The sequence below is a fragment of the Culex quinquefasciatus genome, chromosome 1, assembly GCF_015732765.1.
Source record: "Culex quinquefasciatus strain JHB chromosome 1, VPISU_Cqui_1.0_pri_paternal, whole genome shotgun sequence".
NCBI lineage: Eukaryota > Metazoa > Arthropoda > Insecta > Diptera > Culicidae > Culex > Culex quinquefasciatus.
The window spans coordinates 100,250,794-100,271,531 of record NC_051861.1 but is presented as its reverse complement, the minus strand read 5'-3'; the positions used below and the strand labels follow the sequence as shown (position 1 = coordinate 100,271,531).

At 39.5% G+C, this 20,738-nt stretch overlaps 2 protein-coding genes across 10 annotated transcripts in view; one reads left to right on the top strand and one right to left on the bottom strand.

Moving 5' to 3' along the window:
* Positions 1–20,738, top strand: part of LOC6041926 (E3 ubiquitin-protein ligase Ubr3) — a 94,736-nt gene that overhangs the window by 60,014 nt on the left and 13,984 nt on the right. The gene's annotated exons all lie outside the window — the stretch shown is intronic.
* LOC6041925 lies at positions 32–20,663 on the bottom strand. 5 transcript variants are annotated; one of them, XM_038266708.1, is made up of 7 exons: positions 20,342–20,663; positions 14,685–15,033; positions 14,306–14,623; positions 2,006–2,147; positions 951–1,536; positions 515–895; positions 32–456 (listed from the first exon to the last, which is right to left on the bottom strand). In XM_038266708.1, exons 2-7 carry the CDS (start codon positions 14,967–14,969, stop codon positions 129–131), a joined length of 2,040 nt encoding a protein of 679 aa, XP_038122636.1. In that variant the 5' UTR covers positions 14,970–15,033; positions 20,342–20,663; the 3' UTR covers positions 32–128. The 5 variants fall into 5 exon arrangements, with proteins under 5 accessions (XP_038122636.1, XP_038122637.1, XP_038122638.1 ...); XM_038266709.1 differs by lacking the exons at positions 14,306–14,623; positions 14,685–15,033; positions 20,342–20,663 and adding exons at positions 2,272–2,904; positions 8,677–8,853; XM_038266710.1 differs by lacking the exons at positions 14,306–14,623; positions 14,685–15,033; positions 20,342–20,663 and adding exons at positions 2,272–2,904; positions 8,727–8,853.

The following is a 20,738-nucleotide window of genomic DNA, read 5'->3' as shown; positions in this document are numbered from 1 at the left end:
TTTCTCGCAAGATGTAGCACAACAGTGACGGTTTGGTTCTTGGGGAAATTTGGGTTTTTATTTAAAATTACGGTAGTAATACATTACAAATTATGTGGAACCGCGACGCGGTTCCTCAGAGGAAATGTTTAGTTGATCGCCGGCAGTCGCCGGCCTGCGTCTTCCGCTTGCTCGATCGGAGCCTGCACGTGGGGGCCAAAGTCGTACGTCATGACCTTGGGCGCGACGAAGCCACCGAACTTGGGCCGACCCTTGTGGAAGAGGCCAGCTCCGGACAGGGGCACGGGTTTAGCGGGCACGACCGGTTGGGCGTCGAAGAAGGGGACCGTCGTTTGGGCGGCGTCCATGCCGCGATCACTCTCGCGGAACCGGATGAACTGGTTGCTGATGGAGTCCGGGATGGACTTGGAGGGGGTGAGCAGTGGGACGTGCGGCCGGTCCAGCTTGAGTTCGGTTCTGAAATTGGGGAAGGGTTCAGCGTTGAGGTGGTTTGCTGGTTTCAAGATGATCTTACCTCTTGTCGTCGCTATGTTCGGTCTTGTCGCTACCGATCCAGATGCTCTTGTCCGGGTCCATCAAATGGCCCGTGGCAAAGTCCATTTCGGTCATCCGGATCTCCAGGTTGAGATGGCTGCCCAACAGCCGGAAGCGAACGCCGGTCAGGACGTACCCTTGAAGGACGTCCAGATCGTCCAGATCCAGGATGCGGTTGTCGCGGTTCAGCGTGTGGTAATCCCGACCGTTGCGAACGTTCGGCGACAGCACGTTGTAGTCCTCGGGTTGAACCCACTCCAGCGTGGCGTTGTCGATTTGTCCCCGTGGGAGTAGACGACCCTGCTGAACGATCAGGTGGATGATTCGGTTCTTCTTGATGAAGCGCATGCCGGTGACGACCCTAGAAATGAGAATCAACGGTTAGCTTGCGGTCAGATCTTGAGGTAGATCCCTACTTGTTATCCATAACGTCCGAGACGGACTCGCGCATGTTGATGTACCGGTCGGAGTTCTTGCCGGCGTCGTCGCACAGACAGAAGCAGTAGCTGCAGTGCCAGAACAACCAACGCCACCACGAGTCCACCTTGGTCGAGCCCCGCGCGCAGTGCTTCTTCTGCCCCAGCACCATGCCGTTCTCGTACTCGATGTACTCGTACCGCCGGTTGCTGCTCGTCGCCGCCGGGCAGATCCACATGTCCGAGTCGAGGTACTCGCAGTCGTAGATCTTCCCGGAGCACTTGGGCTGCTTCGAGCAGTACAGATCCTTGAAGCACTGCTCCTGGCGGGCGCCCCAGCTGTAGTACGCGCAGTTCTCCTTGCACGTGTTGTCCGTGTTCATGTCCACCTCGTTCTCGACGTAGCCCTGCAGCAGCCGGGTGATCTGCACGAACGTTTCGCCCTCCTTCTGCTGGCTGCGCTCCGGGTCGCAGCGCCAGTAGTCGCGGCTGGCCTGCTTCATGACCTGCTGCAGCAGCAGCTGGGTCCGGTTGGTGCGGTCCTCGAACCGCCGCCGCATCAGCTTGGCCTCGGCGGTGAAGTTGCCTTGAAGAGAACGCGAAAAGAGGTTAGAATCAGGTCCCAAGTTCTGAACTCAGTCTGAAGTTCTGCGATCACTCAAGAGGAAGAAAATTAGATACCCAAATTTGACAACGGCTTTCAAGCTATTCTCTAAGAGGTGCTAACAAGAGAGGTCGATGGCATCAAGGCGTCGAACGGAACAGTTGTTGCGCGTCCGGAACAACGGCGCATAAAGAATTCCAAGAAGGTGCTCTTTAATGCGAGACACGCGTCGAGTTTTCTTTGTCGCGTACGGATTAGCGTTTGAGGTTATGTCTACCCCACGAGGAAGTGCCATATAGCATGACTCAATGCAGTTCAGTACATTAATCAGATAGCGGACTAAGTGGGGGAATGTTGACCGCTCCGATAGCTGTTTCCAATTATAGAGTGTAAGCTACGTGTTGTAGATTCATCGAAGTCTGTCACGTTCTCGAATGTCACATGCACTCACCTTTGCCGTACGCCTTCAGCAACATCCAGGAGAACTGCATCATCGAGTATCCCTTGAGTTCGGTGATCGAGATGGCGTTGTACAGCTGGTACAGCACCTGCTGCGCCGACAGTCCAAAGCTGCATATCGTGGACTTTGCTTCCTGTTTTGAACAGAACAAAAAACAACCCCATTAAAACGCTACCTGAGTACGCGATCGCGATCGCGTCGACTCTAACAGCAAACACATGACACAGCGAAAAGAACAACGTTTCTGAAAATATTACCAGTTGCGCCTTGTAGTAAACCCCCTGCCGCACCATGATCGTGTCGATCTGGTCCAGCGTACCGTTCACGGGAAAGTGCGGATCGCTCAGCACCGTATCCGCCAGGTCCAGACTCGCCAGCTCCAGGTCCGGATCGTCCCGCGGCAGCTGGTTCTTGTTGCGCACAAACGACCGGAACGCGTCAAACAGCTTGTGCACGTTGATCAGGTCGCTCTGCAGCAGCTGCCACTCGTAGAACCGCGTCAGAATCTCGTAGTCCTCCTCGTTGTACGTGTCGTCCGCGCCCAGATCCTCGCTCGCAAACCCGCCGTAAATCTCCAGCAACTCCTTTAGCACCACGTTCCGCATCGCCGAGCGATCCTCCTCCTTCTGGTTTTCAACCTTGTCCATCTGGCCGACGATCGTCGTGGCGCGGCTCTCCAGCGCCAGATAGCGGTGCCGCAGCGCGTCCACGTCCGTGGACCCCTTGAGCTTGCGGGCGCCCTCGGACAACCCGCAGATCGTCGCGACGACGACCACCACAAACCACTTCATCGTAACACTGTGTGTCCGCACTACCGCGATGTGGCTCAATTCATCTCCAATCGATACCGACCGGCTGCCACTCGACGACTAACCGCGCTAGGTAGATCGCTGTTTGAACGTGGTGAAATGCCAGGCAAGGTTGAATAATAAATGCGAGAGGTGTTCGTGTGTGTGAGTGCGCCAGGTACGGCTTGGTGCGTCAACTAGCTTGGAATCGAGGACTTGTAAATGAAAACCGAGAATGTGCGACCGCCCGACTCGTTGACGGGGTTTTGCTGCGCGGAAAAGGGTTGTAATTTACGGGGGTTGGGAACGTTTTCGATTAAATGACCCATTAGTCTGAAGGGTTGGTTTTCGACGTAATGACCTAAGCATTTGAGGTGTTGTTGTTGTTAATTAATTTATTTCCGGCAGCTTTAACCCCTCGGTCATTCGCTGCCCAATATTTGAGGTGGTTTTAATTACTATTAATCCTCACCATTTTCAGTGAAATGACCCACTTCAAGTTTGCAAAGTAAAACAGTCAATAATTTTTAATATGTGGCAAATTTTAGGTAAAAGTTAAACGGTCGATAAATTTCCATTAAATTACTTAATTTCTTCTAAATCATTTGAAAAAGTATGTCAATTTGGGATTTATTTTCGTTTTCGGTGAAATGGCCACTTTCTTCAAAGCGACAACAGTCTAGAAATTTCAACAAGTGACAAATTTTAGTCAAAGTTCAACGATCCACAAATTTAAACTAAAAGCCTCAAAACTGATTTCTAAAAACACTATCATGGAAAAGTTAAAAAATCATGATTTGGAATTTATTTCCGTTTTCGGTGAAAAGGCCACTTGAAGCTTGCAAAGTAACAACACTAGAAATTTCAAGAAGTGACAAATTGTTGGTCAAACTTAAGCGATCGATCGATAAATTTCCATTAAATGACCTAGAAAAGTATGTCAATTGAAGATTTATTTCCGTTTTTGGTGAAATGGCCACTTCAAGCGTTCACAGCAACAACAGTCTAGAAATTTCAAGAAGTGACAAATTGTTGGTAAAAGTTAAACGATTGATAAATTTTCACTAAATGACTCAAAAACTTACGTCATTTTGAGATCTTTTTCTGTTTTTGGTGAAATCGCCACCTCAAGCTTGCAAAGCAACAACAGTCTGGAAATTTCAACAAGTGACAAATTCAAGTCAAAGTTCAACGATCCATGAATTTCTATTTAAAACCTTAAAACTGATTTCTTAAAAAACTGCCATGAAATAGTTCAAGAAAATCAACGATTTTGGGGCCGATTTTGAAGATTCGGTGAAATGACCCTATTCATCTAGCTTGGTTCCATTATATTGATCTGAAGATTTGCCGTGCTTTACAGCTTTGTCTGGTTTAGCAACGCTCGTTTTCTCGACAACGAAGCTTTCGATAATGTTGCTTCCAATTGCCGATATTGCCTTTTCGGTGAAATGACCCATTTGTTTTGATAACATTTAAACGGTAGCAAAACTTTTAAAATTCATGAAAATCTGTTGCTGTTTTGGCATTTCGGTGAAATGACCCAACCAGTGGCATGTTTTCCAATTGATTCGATTTTCACGATTCGGTGAAATGGCTCGTTTTAAGAAAATTCGATCCTTTAGCTTTTAGTGGCCGCTACAAGTATTTCGGGAAATGTTTTTTTTTGTTACAATAACCCTCAAAATATTTGAGTTGGTTTCGAATTGCCATTTGTTGTTCTTTTTTAGCATTTCGATGAAATGGCCAACCTAATGTTTGAAAGTGTTGGAAAGAAATTAAAGCGACATCCAACTGAATTTTCAAACAAATACAAATATTTTTGTCATAATTTGAAAATTTCGGTGAAACGGCTCACATCCTGCTGTTCCAAAAATACTGTAAACAACCTTAATTTGCCGATTCATATGTTTCGGTGTAATGACCCATTTCAAGTTATGTTGAAGAATGCTGCAGCTTAAGTTAAATTTGAAGTTTTAGACCCAATATAGGTACATTCTTGCCATATTTACATAAATTTCATGATTATTAAGAGGAAAATAACCTAAAATGAGTCATTTCACCGAAAATTATACGTCTTCTTGATGTACGAAAGCGGATATGCAGCACCTAATTACATTGTGCACAGCTGCTCGGACAGCACACAGATGCGGTAACCAACCGTGGCAATGTTTTAATAACAATCGCCTAATGTGCCACATGTGTGCAATAAGTGGGATTTCCCACGCCACTTATCGTTGCAGCTGTTGTGTTTTTTGTAAACAATCAGATTGAAGCTGAAATTTTGCTACTTTTTGATCGAACCGCACTGCTAGGGTGATCACTTTGACATTTAATTCAAACAAGCTGGACACAGTCGGCTGGGTTGTGGTTTGAAGACACTTTTTCCTATTTTGTTGGACGTTCTAACCCTTGTTTGCCCGCGCAAATAATGCATTTTTCGAGTTGAATCGAATGCTTTGAATTTTGAAAAAAACTGCTCGCAGAACGCGTTCAACGCGATCGTCGTTATCTCCGAGTTGCGCAATCGATGCACGAGGAGGCTTGCACCGCGACTTGGAAATTTATTAGCTGCAGTTTGTAAATATCTCACACTAGGGAAAAAGGTAAATAGAGTGCTAAAAGTTGACTTGCTAGTCGCTAACGAGGATGTTTGTCGAGCGTAACAAAGTTAGGTTAGATTCTCAAACGCTTCAAAAAGATCTTCATTTTTATCACGCAAAATTTGAGCGGTTCTTCGCGCACAACTTGCCGTGATTGTCGTGTGGATGATTCACACACAAGCCACTTATTTACCAATTCATTTTCATTTGCAAGAGTTGCTTCTTCTTCTCGCTTCTCTTCTTCAGTTGTTTCGACTTGTTGTTGTTTGTCATGGATCGGTGAAGTCTGTGTTTTTGTACGCGTCGCGAGCGGTACGTGGCCGGCGATTTGTGAGTTGCGATCGTTTCATTTGTCACCTCCTCGCAATATTTCGAACGGGGGTTTGTGGCTGTATTGAAGGTGGCATTTGGCTTTCACGCCGGTTTCGGGTGGTTTGGAACAGGCGAAAGTAACTAGGAAGTAGACTCGTTGAAACTTTGCGCCGTCAATGACGCAAAAATCAATTCTAGAAGGTTTTCGGTGAAATGACTCAAGGCAGTATTGACTTCAAAATTACCCAAATTTGTCAGAAATGTCGTATTCTATGTTAGAATCGCTCATAAAACCTCAAAATTCCTCAAAATTTCAAACAGCGATGTTTTCGGTGAAATGACCCACGACAAAAAAAAACAAAGTTTTTGATCAGTCATTCGATACAAACTTTTCGGTGAGATTACCTTCAGTCTTTCTTAAAGTATTGCTACCGAGCTGAGAATTTTAACAGAAATGCGTCTAACGAAATAATATCAGGATTTTAAACTTTTCGGTGAAATGACCTTAGCGTAGGAAAAGCCCAAATAAAATTTTTAAAGGACTAATTGAGCCATAACATGAAATATTTCTTTTAGAATTGTTTAAAAAACGTAACCTAGCTTCACAATGTCAAACTGCGATGTTTTCGGTGAAATGACCCACAATTGAAAATGAAGTTTTTGTTTAGTCACTTAATCTAAACTTTTCGGTTAAATGACCCTCAACCTTGCATAAAGTGCTGTCAGCTTTTTCAAGCTGAGAATTCGAATAGAAATGTGCCAAACTAAGCAACATCAAGCTATGAACTTTTCGGTGAAATGACCATATCATGAGAATTGCTGACGTGTGTCACAAAATGTCGCTTTAGGTATTAGTACTTCGAAATTTCAAACTGCGATGTTTTTGGGGATAGGACCCACGTCTAAAATCGAAGTTTTTGTTGATTCCCCAAATTTAAACTTTTCGGTGAAATGACCCTCAGCAATTTTCAAAGTAAAATATCTTTATAAAAGGACTCTTGAATGTGTCTTAGAATAACACGTTACATGTTGGAAGTGTTCAGAAAATGTCACCTAACTTCAGTACTTCAAACAGTATTTTTTTCGGTGAAATGGCCATCGGCTTAAAAATATGTTTCGAATGGAAGACTTGAACTGAATGTTTGAACAACAATGCGTTATATCAAACCAAAGTTTTTGTTGTTTTCAAGCGTAAAAAATAGTAACTAAAATGTGATATGGAAGTCATTGGAAAAAATATTACTGAAAATGAGATCCAGCGGGTTTTAACTTTTCGGTGACATAACTCAAAGTTTTTCTTGACAAAATTTGTAAAATTCCTTCAATTTGAATTTCAAAATCTTTAAACTTTCGGTGAAATGAGCAAGACTTTGTTTTCATTGAAAATGCTAAAAATTCACCTCTTTGACAAAAGCTGCGATAAACAATTGTAATTTTTATCCTTCCAGTGAAATGACCTACAAACAATAGTTTTGTTACGATTCTGCTTTTGAATCCAAGATTTTTTTAACTTTTCGGTGAAATGGCCATGTTGCCTTATTTTTTAAACAGAAAAAAAACTGGGGATTAAATTCTATTATAGCTGACACAGACATAATTTTGATATTTTCGGTGACGGAAACCCCTGAAGAGGTTCTTGACGTAATCAGCCAGAATCCGCCTTTTGAGTTCAAGATCCTCCAACTTTTCGGCGGACTGGCCATTCCTACTAGTGTCATAATTTTCACCTTAAAAAGGTCACTGAAGATTAGATCGATGCAATTTGTGAACTTTCGATTGAAATTTCGGTGAAATGACCCAATTTGGGTTCTTCGGTAGGCCTTTTACTGCTGTAATATTTTTTAACCAAAATTAAAATCACTTTATTCGGTGAAATGACGAACTTATCAGTGCAATTTTGAACTTTTCGGTGAAATGACCCACAAGTATTTTTGTTTTTGAAATCCAAAGTATTCAAACTTTTCGGTGAAATGGCCATGCTGACACAATTTCTACAAGTACAATGTTACTGAGGATTAGATTTTACGAACTTATCAGTGCAATTTTGAACTTTTCGGTGAAATGACCCATAAGTCATTCTTTACAATTTCGGCAAATTTTGGCTGTTAGAGTTCAAGATTCTCTAAATTTTCGTTGAAATGACCCCTGCTGTCATAGCTTTTACCGACAAATGTCACTGAAGATATGGTTCCATGAACTAATCGTTACAACAGATTTCAAAGTTTTCGGTGAAATGACCCACAAGCGGTTCTTCACACAACTAGCGAGATTCCGCTATTTGCTCGTCGCTTTCTCAACCTTTTCGGCGGCATCGACGGTCAAAGATTTCACCACAAAACGTCCTTGACATTCAGCACTACTCAGAAATGCAACGCAAGTTGAGTGCACGAACTTCGTCCGATGAACTCTAGCACCGCGTTGACATCACCCCCAGTCTGGCGCACAACCCCTGTATTTCCAAACTCCATGATTCTCTCTCTTCTCCTCTGTGAGGTGAATGAAACAGATGTTATTTGCGCAGGTCGTGTAATTCTTCGCCCCCTCCTCGTCGTGTTCAACAACTGTGGCCGGGGCCAAAGGTTGAAGCAGCGTTCTTTGTTTTTGTTTTTGTTCCGAGGGAGCTCCTGCACAAGGAGAGAGGTAATGCGCGAGACTTGCGACGTCGTTTGCATCTACCAATACAGAGACGTAGAGCGGCCACTTCAGATACGGCCGCCGCGAAGTGATCGGCTAACGTGACCTTGGGATTATCATGAATTATGCAGTGCGACTGCTGCTGTTCTAAATAAGTAATCACACTGGGGTGTGATGTCGTAACCAGAAAGGAGTAACCGTCAACGAGTCCGCGGGCACACATGTAGGGCTTGCCAAGCCCTATATCGCTGTCTAAAGCGGATCTAATGCACCTCCGGAAGCTAAATGTCACTTTGTTTGGCCAGTTCTTCGATCCCACTCACACACGACGACGACGACACCGCCTCTTTGTCAAAGGTTGTGACAATAGCGCACTAATAACGAGGGTAATCACTGCGTTTGTTCAGGGAGTAGTGCTTGAACACCGGGTTGACTACGTCGACGACGACGACACGCGAAAACACGTTCTTCCAGCACTGCGGTCACTCGCGGAATGAAACCCAGAAGTTGTTTGCAGCGAGAAAACTGGTTCCAGCGGTGAGAGTGAACTCTCCTGAGTTGACAAAGAGAAGATGTGGGAGAGAGCAGGGCGGTGAGTGACCTGTTGGAAAGGTTCATGAGAGCGCTGCGCGCTAGCGACACCTACTTGTGAGACGGTGAAACTCTTGTTTTTGTTGTCAATGCGCTGACGAAAATTGATGCAAATGTTGTCATTTTTCGCAATTTGACAGTTTTTGCCTTCAATTTCTTGTTTGGGTGTAGTTCAACGAAAATCAAAATCATTGACTCCCACGCTGCAAATCATCGGAATGTGCAACCAAACAAAACGTAAAACGATTAATTCCGATAAAGAGATCCAAACGAGGTTCAAACTGTTTACTTTATTGCCTTGTTTGGTTAGAATTTGACGCTTCCTTGCCACCTTCCGCTGTGGTCTACGGACTCGGGCAAATATTTACCAACTTGGCACATTTTTGTCGCTGATTAGGTTATGTTTTCGGTTATTGCTCGGTTTGCTTTCGGTTCCGAATTCGGTCCCGTTTTGGGAGCGGGCTAAAGGTCAGCCTTCGTCCAATTTGGTGCCATGACGGGGCGCGATTTTGACCCCCGAGGAAGACGATATCTGGTCGGGGGTTGAAGGTTGATGTTTCTGGATAGACGCTGAGGGAAATATGATCACGTCGATTTTGTTGATTGAGTTTACGAAGTTAAAAAAGCTGTAATTTTTTTTTCCTGTTGTTGTCCAACCTTGAAAGAACGATAAAAGGGTAGTAGTTTTAGAATTTTCTGACTCAGAACAACATTTGCGTAAAACAGAACGAGATAAGGGGGTTAGAATTGAATCATCATTTCGAAAACTGCATGATAACAGTCCTAGAATTGCTAGTTGCACATTCAGCGAACCATCTTTGCGGTAAACTTTAGGCAGTGGGCTTGGCCACTAAAAAGAAGGAAGATTGGCGTGATTGACCAAACATTTTAAAAGATGCTTTCGAGAGATTGGCTATAACTATAAAATCCACAAATAATCAAATTTTGTTCTTTTGGTCTGAAACGAATGTTCAGCCCTTTTCCGAAGCCGCCTCGGAAACCGGATTTAGACCACCGTGAACCTACCACAACCCAAAAAAAGATCGTTTTTAGATCTCAACTTTCAAGCAAATTTCAACCAACCAAGTTGGTCCTGGTGGATGCAGAAGGTATTTTTTATTATTAAATTTCAGCTAAATTTTAAATTGTTTTTGGCCAGTTCCCGTAAATCTGGAACTGGTCCCCGGATAGCCGATAAACGACCATCTTCACCATTTTTCTTAAACCCCATCATGTTGCATATCAAACTTCATGAAATTGAAAGATATCACGATCTATGGCCATGCCGGTGTTCTATGACTCATCCTGGCCCCTTCGGAACCTGTTACCGGTGACCGCTTGGGGACACGTCCTGAATACTGAATAAACCCTATCGTCCGACATATCAAACTTCATGAAATTGAAAGATAAGACAACCTACGGTCATGCCGTTGTTCTAGTAACTATCCCGGCCACTCCGGAACTGATCACCGGTTTCCGCTGGGGGAAACTTCCGAACATTGAAGATTTGTATAAAGTATGTGGTAGAAAAAATCCCCAAATACCGTGAATGGTCAAGATTGTTCGAAACAATATTGTTGAAATTTCCATTTAAGCTGCTTATTCGACACTAAAAATATACCTACAAAAAAGTTACGAACATGAAACAATGAATTCTAGCAATATTTTTAAAATATTGAGGAAAATTAATTGTTTCATTTTTTAGAGCAATATCAACGAAATTAGCAGCCATTTTGTATAGTCAGTTTGTCCATATCATTTTTCATACAAAATTGGCAACTGTTCATAGCAAAATGGAATCTAAAAATAATAAAAAAGGGGTTTCTTTCGAAGAAATTTTTTGATCGCGCTGGTATCTTCTGCAAAGTTTTAGATATGGATAAAAAAAGGCAGAATTGATTTTGCTAGATTGATTTCCAAAAAAACCCAGTTTGAATTTTTATTTATTTTTATATGCTGAAAAATCTTCTTTTTACAACTTGTTGCATAAAATAATAATATTTTTCAATAAATAAGTACTTTAGTGAAATTTTGATTAAATGCACCACATTTAAGAAAAAAGCTCGAAGTTTTTTTCAATTTTAAAAATAGTTCCCATGTTTGCCCGTTCTCAAAAAAAAAAAAAAAAAAAAAAAAAACATTCGGAAATCTGAAATAATTCCTGTGAATACAAAGAGAAATAATTCCCTATTTTTTTCTTGTTTGCACATTGTTGATACGACCTTTGGTTGTTGAGATATATAGATAAAGAGAAACAGCAAAAAATATATATTTTTTCGGTGTTTCCCAAGAAATTATTGACCTCGTTTTGAAACACCGATATCTCGAGAATAATGGTCCGATTTTCAATGTTGAAAAATGAATGTTTTATGAAACTGCCTGATCTAAAATAATTTAAAAATTTAGGAATTAATACTAACATTTTAAAATGGCGTAAAATTCAATATTTGATAATTGTAAGGCCAAATTTTGTCGAATTTTCAAGCTTTCTCTTGGTATTTTTTTTAATAATATAGTAAATTTCAAATTATAAATACCCAAAAAAAAATACAAAATACCGCCCGATTTGATGGCGTACTCAAAATTCCGAAAAATTGTATTTTTCATCAAAAAAAAGTTAAAAGATAGTTTTAAAATCGCTGCCATTTCCCGTTACTCAACTGTAAAAAAATCGTGAGACATGTCATATTATGGGAAATTTAATGTACTTTTAGAATCTGAAATAACCCAGAAGGGTAATTTTTTCATTTAGAACAAAAAATTTCATGGTAAAATTACGTGTTTTTTCTAACTTTGCAGGGTTACATTTAAGAGTGTAACAATGTTCTACAAAGTTTTAGAGCAGATTAAAACAAAAATTGTGATATGTAGAGTTATCAGAATTTTACAAAAAAGTTATGATTTTGACCATTTTTGACCAGTTTTTCGAATTTTTACCCCTAAAACTCAGTCGTGTGCTTTTGAAAGTATTTTTTTTCGAAAAGTTCAGCTAATTTTGCATAAGAATGACCCCTTGGACGATTGTTGTGATTTGTGCATTGCGAGAATTATTTTTTTTTCCAAAAAAATATTTTTGTGAGTGAGTGTATCTTGTTTGTTATTTTATTTTCGAAAAATCCCCACATACAAGCAGTGCACAAGCCACAAAAATTCGTCCAAGGGGTCATACTTATGCAAAATTAGCTGAACATTCCGAAAAAAAATACTTTCAAAAGCACTCGGTTGAGTTTTTGGAGTTAAAAATTCGAAAACTGGTCAAAAATGGTCAAAATCATGACCTTTTCAAAAAACTTTTTTTTTGTAAAATTCTGATAACTCGTGAAGAATACATGCAAACCCCTTATGTCTGTGTATCAAAATTTTAGTTTTTGTCTGCTCTACAACTTTGTAGAACAATGTTACACTCTTAAATGTAACCCTGCAAAGTTAGGAAAAAACACGTAATTTTACAATGAAAAATTTTGTTCTAAATGAAAAAATGACCCTTCTGGGTTATTTCAGATTCGAAAAGTACATTAAATTTCCCATAAAATGACATGTCTCACGATTTTGTACCGTTGAGTAACGGGAAATGGCAGCGATTTTAAAACTATTTTTTTAACATTTTTTGATGAAAAATACGTTTTTTCGGAATTTTGAGTACGCCGTCAAATCGGGCGTCTAATTTTACACCAAAGTCCTTTTGACATCAAATTTCTATCTCTTCTCGGTTGCGAGCTACAAATCAACGAAAAACGTGTCTTAGTAAAAAACCAGAAAAATGAAAGGGGTCGTACCGCCCCACCGTCACGAGATATCGAAAAATGGACCTCGGATTCGTGATCAGGGACGAAAATTATCCCTTAGAGCAAAGTTTCACAAAAATCGTTGGTGGAGAATTACCCAAAAATTTGAGTATGTCATTCAATAAACTCTAAAACAGTGAAAATGTACGCTAAATTTCGACCCATATTGCAAATTATAAAAATTTGAGTACTTTCAAAAAATGCGGTTGTGTTTATTGTTTAGTATTTATACTTTGAAACTTACCATATTATCAACACAATATTTACTAAGAGGATGCTTGAAAATTCAACATAATTTGGTTGGTTTTAATCAATTTTGAAAATATACTAAATATAAGTTATCGTACGTTATAAATTATCGTTATCGTCCCGACGATACAAAATTTCATTAAAGTACTTTTTGAAATTCCGTCGTAGAACTTCTAACTTTTCTTGTCATTCTAGAACGACAAAACAGCGTTCTTTTCTCTACAAAAATAACAGATTCGAATAGAAACACTTTTCAAAACAACAGCTGAAAAGTTAAACTTTTCAGCACTTGTTTCAAAATAGTTGTTTTTGCAACAAGTTGCAATAAAAATAAAATATTTGTTCAACTCAAGTCGTATCAGTCCAATTAGGTTCACCTGGAGTTGGATAAATACGACGAGTGCTGAAAAAAAAACAAGTTTTGCGACGAGTTCAATACAGTACTTGTTCGCTAACTGGGCTGAACAAAAAATAACGAGGGGACCACCGATGCATAATATTCTCGTGATGAAATATAAAAATAAAAGTTAATCAAATTTATTTAAAATGCTTACTTTTGATATTTCTTTAATTGTGACTTGAAATCAAATAAAAGTTTGAAAATAGTTTATTGAACATGATTTTAAATCCATTAACCCCTCGGTCTTTCCGGTTTGTTTTGGTTTTTTGACGTTTGTCTGCTTTTTAACTGGGCCAGTTATCGAGCGCCCAGTTAAACAACGCCCAGTTACCGACAACTACTGTACAACATTCTTTGCAATTCCGAATAACACCCTTTGAATGGAATTGTAAGTCAAATGTCCATGTATTTAGTCAATCCTTGTAGTACAAGTGTTTTTTAAAAAAAATCGGGTATCATTTTTTTTCAGTGTAGTCCTCATTTATACTCTCAACTCTGCAGAAGACACCAAATCGATAAAAAAAAATTCCGGCAAAAGTTATTTACACAAAAAAAAAAAAATCAAAACATAATTTGGATTTGTAGTAAAAGAGTCTATCCTGTTCATTCCTCCTAATATAAACATCCACTTACGTAAAAATGATGCACTCTTTGCATACAAATGCCCATTTATACACTGTTTTTCTGGAAATACATTCAAAATGTTAACTGATATCTAGCACCGCATAGAACCTTTTAAAAATTACACTGGAAATGTTTGATTACCCATTACATGAGTGGGTATGAGTACAGATTGAAAAATTAGTTGGTGAATCATGAGAAAGATCTGTAAAATTCTTAAACACTAAAAAAACGCCTTTTCGATTTTTCGCTGTGTCACGGTTTTCCCCCCCGCACGCAGCCCTTTGCCCCCCCCCCATTCCACCTACCTCCGTCGCGTGCAGCATCAGCTCCAGCGAGCCGGGCTTCCGAAAGGGCAAATCCCGCGAGCCCGCCACCAGCAGCTCGATCCGCGCCAACAGCTCCGGCACACTGTTGACGTCCTGCGCCACCGTACTGCTGGCGAACGACTCCAGCGTGAGCTGCTCGAGCCGCTCCTCGGAGTTGACATACGACTGCATCAGGTGCTCCCGGTTGCTGATGCGGTTCATCAGGTCCGCAAGTTCCTGCAGGTTGTGCTCCAGCTTGCCGTCGATGGCCAGCTGCTTGAGCAGGTTCCCGACGGACAGCTCGACCGTGTTGAGGATCTGATGGTGAAGAATTGCGTTGAGAGTTTGTTTTTCGGAGACGCTCGACTCATGGTTCTACCTGGTGTTCACTGGCTGCGATCTGCTGGCTCAGCTCCTGCATCTTCTGCAGGATCTTCTCGTCCTTGTTGCGTTTGAACGGGAGATGTACATCGCCGACCTCCTCGACGAGGTCCCACGTCTCGAGGATGCTGGACACGACCTCCTTGCCGAGGTGCAGCACCGAGATGACGGAGGCCGCCGTGATCGGTTCCGTCCGGACGGGGTGCGGACTCAGCAGCAGACAGGAAGCGGCTGCTAGAATTCGTAGCCAGAGGCCTGCTGAACTCGTTGATGGCAATCTCATTATGTGGCTTGTTGAGCAGCTGATGCGGGTAGCATAGTCTAACTAGAAGAGTAAGGGGGGCAGTCTGTGGAAGAAGTGGAAGATGAAACACGATGCGTACAATCATTCGGAAGAGATGAATCGAAGCGATAGCGCGCAGTTGCATACAGTCGGTGGCAATTTTCTCACGTCATCGGAGTCAGAACAATGTAAACAACACGAGCCGTTGATGACACAGAAGCCCTCCCTTAATCAACAGCTATGAACTTCCTGAATTGCAGTTTGATTCGAGAAGAGCTTACACCGAGAGTGTGATTCAACCGCCAAAGTCGATGATCTTCCAGAGCAGTGATCCATTTAAGCCAGAACTAATCGAAGGTCTGATGGTTTTATGTTGAGACGGAGCAAATTGGTCGAGACTGATTGGAACGAGTTTGCATTTGTTTGGCTTGGTACATACTGAACGTGGGTGTGTGTGCGTAATACCGGCTTGTTTTGAAGCGCACCGGAAATGCGCTTAACAAGCCGGTCGAGTAGAGTCGTTTTCACTTCGTGAATTTCTGGATGAGTTAGGGTTGGGTTTGTATTGGAAAGGTTGAACAGAAATACAGTTACCGTTATCTGGGGTGAATTGTGACAGCTGTTTTAGCTCTGTTACTGCACAATATTTGAATATTTTTGACTAGTTTCGGAAAGAACAGATACAGAATAACAAAAATAGTGTATCGTTTTCTTAATTTCAAGCTTTCAAGTGCCCTTAAGACTGCTATCTCCATTCAGATTGTGCTCCCGATTTGCCCCAGTTAACGGTACCAAGTAAACACACGATATTACATCTGCAAGGAGATTCTGTGTCAGAAAAGTGTGAAATCATTCTCGAAAAATAGAAAATGAATTATGAATTACACCCAGGAAGACGTAACTTTACATAGAAAACAAAGTAGAGCAGTTCTCTACGGAATCGGTCTTTTTTCTTTAATTTTAATTTTTGTATTTTTTAATCCGGCTGAAACTTTTTTGGTGCTTTCGGTATGCCCAAAGAAGCCATTTTGCATCATTGGTTTGTCCATATAATTTTCCATACAAATTTGGCAGCTGTCCATACAAAAATGATATGTGAAAATTCAAAAATCTGTATCTTTTGAAGGATTTTTTTGATCGATTTGGTGTCTTCGACAAAGTTGTAGGTATGGATATGGACTACACTGAAAAAAAATGATACACGGTAAAAAAAATTTGGTGATTTTTTTTTAACTTTTTGTCACTAAAACTTGATTTGCAAAAAAACACAATTTTTATTTTTTTCTATGTTTTGATATGTTTTAGAGGACATAAAATGCCATCTTTTCAGAAATTTCCAGAATGGGCAAAAAATCTTTGACCGAGTTATGATTTTTTGAATCAATACAGATTTTTTAAAAAAATCGAAATATCGGTCGCAAAAATTTTTCAACTTCATTTTTCGATGTAAAATCGAATTTGCAATCAAAAAGTACTTTAGTGATTTTTTGATAAAGTGCACCGTTTTCAAGTTATAGCCATTTATAGGCGTTATAATGAATGTTTGGCCCGTTTGAAATGTTAGTCTTAATTTTAAATTTTTGAAAATATTTTTTTTTCGAAAAGTTCGGAAAATTTCACGAATGTTTCATGTTTTAACATTGTAAATCGGACCTATAGTTGCTGAGATATCGACATTAGAAAATGGTGGGTTGTTTGGGTGAGACTTGGAAACATCAATTTTCCTGTTTTTTAACATTTGCATGGCAATAACTCAGCAACTAAGGGTCGAATCAACAAAGTCCGAAAAAGAAAAATATTGAGAATTTTCTCAGCTTTTCAAAAATATTTTTCTCAAAAGTGGGCAAACATGGGCACTAATTTAAAAAAATGAAAAACTGCGACTTTTTTCAAAATAGTTACCTAAAAATGGTTATAACTTGAAAACGGTGCACTTTATCAAAAATTCACTAAAGTACTTTTTGATTGCAAATTCGAATTTACATCGAAAAATGAAGTTGAAAAATTTTTGCGACCGATATTTCGATTTTTTGAAAAATTCTGTATTGATTCAAAAAATCATAACTCGGTCAAAGATTTTTTGCCCATTCTGGAAATTTCTGAAAAGATGGCATTTTATTTCCTCTAAAACATATCAAAAAATAAAAAAAAGTGTTTTTTTGCTAATCAAGTTTTAGTGACAAAAAGTTAAATAAAAATCACCATTTTTTTACCGTGTATCATTTTTTTTCAGTGTAGTCCATATCCATACCTACAACTTTGCCGAAGACACCAAATCGATCAAAAAATTCCTTCAAAAGATACAGATTTTTGAATTTTTACATATCATTTTTGTATGGACAGCTGCCAAATTTGTATGGAAAATTATATGGACAAACCAATGATGCAAAATGGCTTCTTTGGGCATACCAAAGGCACCAAAAAAGTTTCAGCCGGATTAAAAAATACAAAAAAAAAATCGAATGACCGAAATCTCAGAGAATTGCTCAGTATATTCAAACGAAAAAAAATTAAAACTTTCACAATGCATATTTTTTTACAAGTTATAAAAAAATATCTAGGAATTTAAAACCAGAAATTTGTGAAATATTTATCAGTTTCTATTGAATTTCACATTTTTCACATGTCGTTTATGAATTTTGTTTTTATTTGAAAAAGGAAAGTTGTTATTTAGAAAAAATATTCAGAAGAACCCATCATGAGCTAACATTGATTTTCTACACTTGTTCACATTTTGAATGTCACGTAATTTTACGTCTAACAATACGGACATATTTTTGATTCGCAATGAAAAATGGTCTTTCTGAAACACAATAAAATGGAAATTTTTAAGAAATAATAATTTTGAAGTAGAATCTCCATCTTATCTTCCAAATCTCATGGGATCTTTTTCATTGTGAAATTTACACAAATTTACATTTTGACCGAGCCACGTAGCCCAGTGGTAACGCTTTCGCCTCGTAAGCGGTAGATCGGGGTTCAAATCCCGGCTCGGACCAACACAACTGGTGATCTTTTCCCTTCTGGAATTGATTACTTAGTAAAGGGAAGGTAGTGTATCGTCACAAACTGGACCTTATCACGACACCTTAGGGAGGCGACCTATGGAATGTTAACATTAACCCTAACATGTTAACATTAAGTTGAGAATGAAACTGCCACTGAATCCGCTTTGTAAATGCCGGCCCCGATACTCTTCAAGGGTGTTCCCCTCAGGAACTGGGAAAGATTTACTTTTTTTTACTTCACATTGTGTACTTTTACATATGATTCTGTTTTTTTCTGTTTAATAAACGTATTATATATTACACAGTAAATCATGCTAATATTCAATCCGGGAATGTCTCAGAAAAAAATGTAATTTCAAGTGTAAACATGTAAAATTTACATCTCTCATGTATAACTTTACAATTTCTATATAAATTGAATCTAAATTGTGTAAGGTAAAATGAGATAAAACTGAACGTTATCAAATTTTAAAGCTTTAAAAACAAAGCTTTTTTGCTACCAAATTTTTGAAAAAAATCATGATCGCGATTCTTCAGAAATTCTCCGTCGGCATGCCTTCCGATCAACGATGGTGTAGGAAGGGCTTCATTCATTAAGATTATTTTATATCATAGCCTTAAAACATATTCTTTGACGTGCCTTCCGATCCTCGATGATATGGAAAGGACTTAATCCAGCAATACGACTTGCTTGTCTCGAAAAAACAAAAATCGGATAGTTATATAAAGAGAACAAAAAAAAAAAACTCATCGGCCAGCGAACGCGCGAACTAAAAAAAATGAAAAAAGAAGAAGAAGAAGAAAACCAATCACGCCATGCACTCGAACAGTGACACAAAAGAGACGGAAAATAACACAAAAACAGGACTGCGCGTCCCCACAGGCACCGCACTCGGCACACTAAAATCTGCTTGAAATAAACATAAACATGTTCTGTTTAGTTTAGGTATAATTATGAACAGCAAAGTGTCTGAAAAAGTAAGCAGTTGTTCAAGATACAAATAAAAATATATATTCAATTAGGAAAAAAATATTTTGATTTAATTTTTTAAAATTATGCACAATTTTCGTAAGCACAGCTTTTTAAATTTTACTGAAATTTTAGAAATTGATTTTGCTCAAATATCTCGAAAACGAAGCAAATCTTAAAAGTAGAATCAGCAAAATAAATATTATAAAATTTTTGTTTATTTTCATAAATTTCAGCAAAAGAGAATTTTTGCATTCAAACAAAAGTAAGACTTATTTCATTTGTAGTATTAATTTTTATTTAATTTTAATTAATTTTACAGGGATTAAAAAATAATTAAACTTTTTTTTTCTTTTTCTGTAGTTTTGAATAATTTTATTTTACATTCTTTTTGAATTTTGCGAATTCAAGAAATGTTGCTGAAAATTTACAATGAATTATCTGTACATCGAAGAATATTGTAATGAACAAATTATTTGAAAAATCTGTTCTCAATTTGCCTTGCATTGTTTTGTAATATTTGGGAACTTGTAAAGTGTACGATTAAAAACTATTTTTTCTAATAATAATTTAAAATTTCACGGCATTTCACGGTATGTACTAAATTTCAGGGCCAGGGGCAAATTTCACGGAATATGCGTCTTCTAAGAAATCGCGAAAAATCACTATCCCTAGTGGTTATGTTACAGACATGACCGATATCACAAAGAACAATCTTGGATCGCAATGCTAGTTTTCATGGTCAGTATTGTAGTCATGGAATCAAATCCGGAATCATATTATTCTTATAGTTAGCAAGATATTCGAAAGATCATAAATTTCCCGATATAACAACACGAAAACAAAGTTAACAGTGAAAGAAGATTCAAGCAAAAATTAAAAAAAAAATAACACACACAGGCGATAGATAATTAGGAAATCCACTTTCACTTTTTAAAAGGCTCACTTGCCAACCATGCGTGACCTGAACCAATTACGTCTTCTCCAACGGTGCGGTGAATCATCTGAAGAGATTACAAATTCCAAGAATCGCTTCTCGACAAACAAAGCACCACACTCCCACGTGCAATGTGAGGTCACCGAACTTGGCACAGATATGAAGTTATGCCTAGCTTCTTTTTTGAAGTTCACTAGAACATTTGAAATAACAACAAAAAAAGTTTTTCGATAAGGAAGAAAGCCAAATCGCTTCGCGTCCGAAGCCACTGGACATCATCATCAACATCAGCTCTCCCGACAAGCTCCAATTACTGGCAATTGTCACGAACTGCGACGCTTAACGAAGTAGCATGATCGCTGGGGACGCTTCTACTCTACTTCTACACTCGAAACTGTCAACGTTTTCAAATTTTCTGAAATTGATGTTTACTACAAAGTATAGTGACAGTCGTTACCTTTAATCCCGTTTCACGGCTGCCGTAACCAACCACAGCAGGTAGTCTTCCTCAGTCCAAGGTTGCGCCGACCGACCACTTCGCTGTTCAGCAACTCAGCTGATTCGCAAACCTTCCAAGACAGCCTAGGAAACTCACGTGGCTCTCTTCGTATACCACCCAAGCAAATCGAAGGTACACCAAACGCACTCACTCGCTGGTTACGAAAGCATCTTCGACTACTAGTACTGTCTAGCCGGATTTGAACAACTTTCGCCGCGCGACGATGACCGCGCGAACCGCTCCGTAACGCGACTTGTTTCGTTCTAAACGACTAAACGAACTTTCTTCAAATGCGCTGCTGTTCGGTGCTCGGACGGTCTGCGGATGTTCTGGAACCACTACACACACGTACAGC

What these genes read in the sequence shown, in the direction of transcription:
- LOC6041925 (XM_038266708.1), bottom strand. Translation starts at nt 14,969, where the DNA reads ATGAGATTGCCATCAACGAGTTCAGCAGGCCTCTGGCTACGAATTCTA. An exon ending in GCTGAAGGCGTACGGCAAAG is followed by an intron (nt 1,537 to 2,005) that starts GTGAGTGCATGT and finishes GTTCTCTTCAAG; the next exon opens with GCAACTTCACCGCCGAGGCC. An exon ending in TCGGACGTTATGGATAACAA is followed by an intron (nt 896 to 950) that starts GTAGGGATCTAC and finishes TCTCATTTCTAG; the next exon opens with GGTCGTCACCGGCATGCGCT.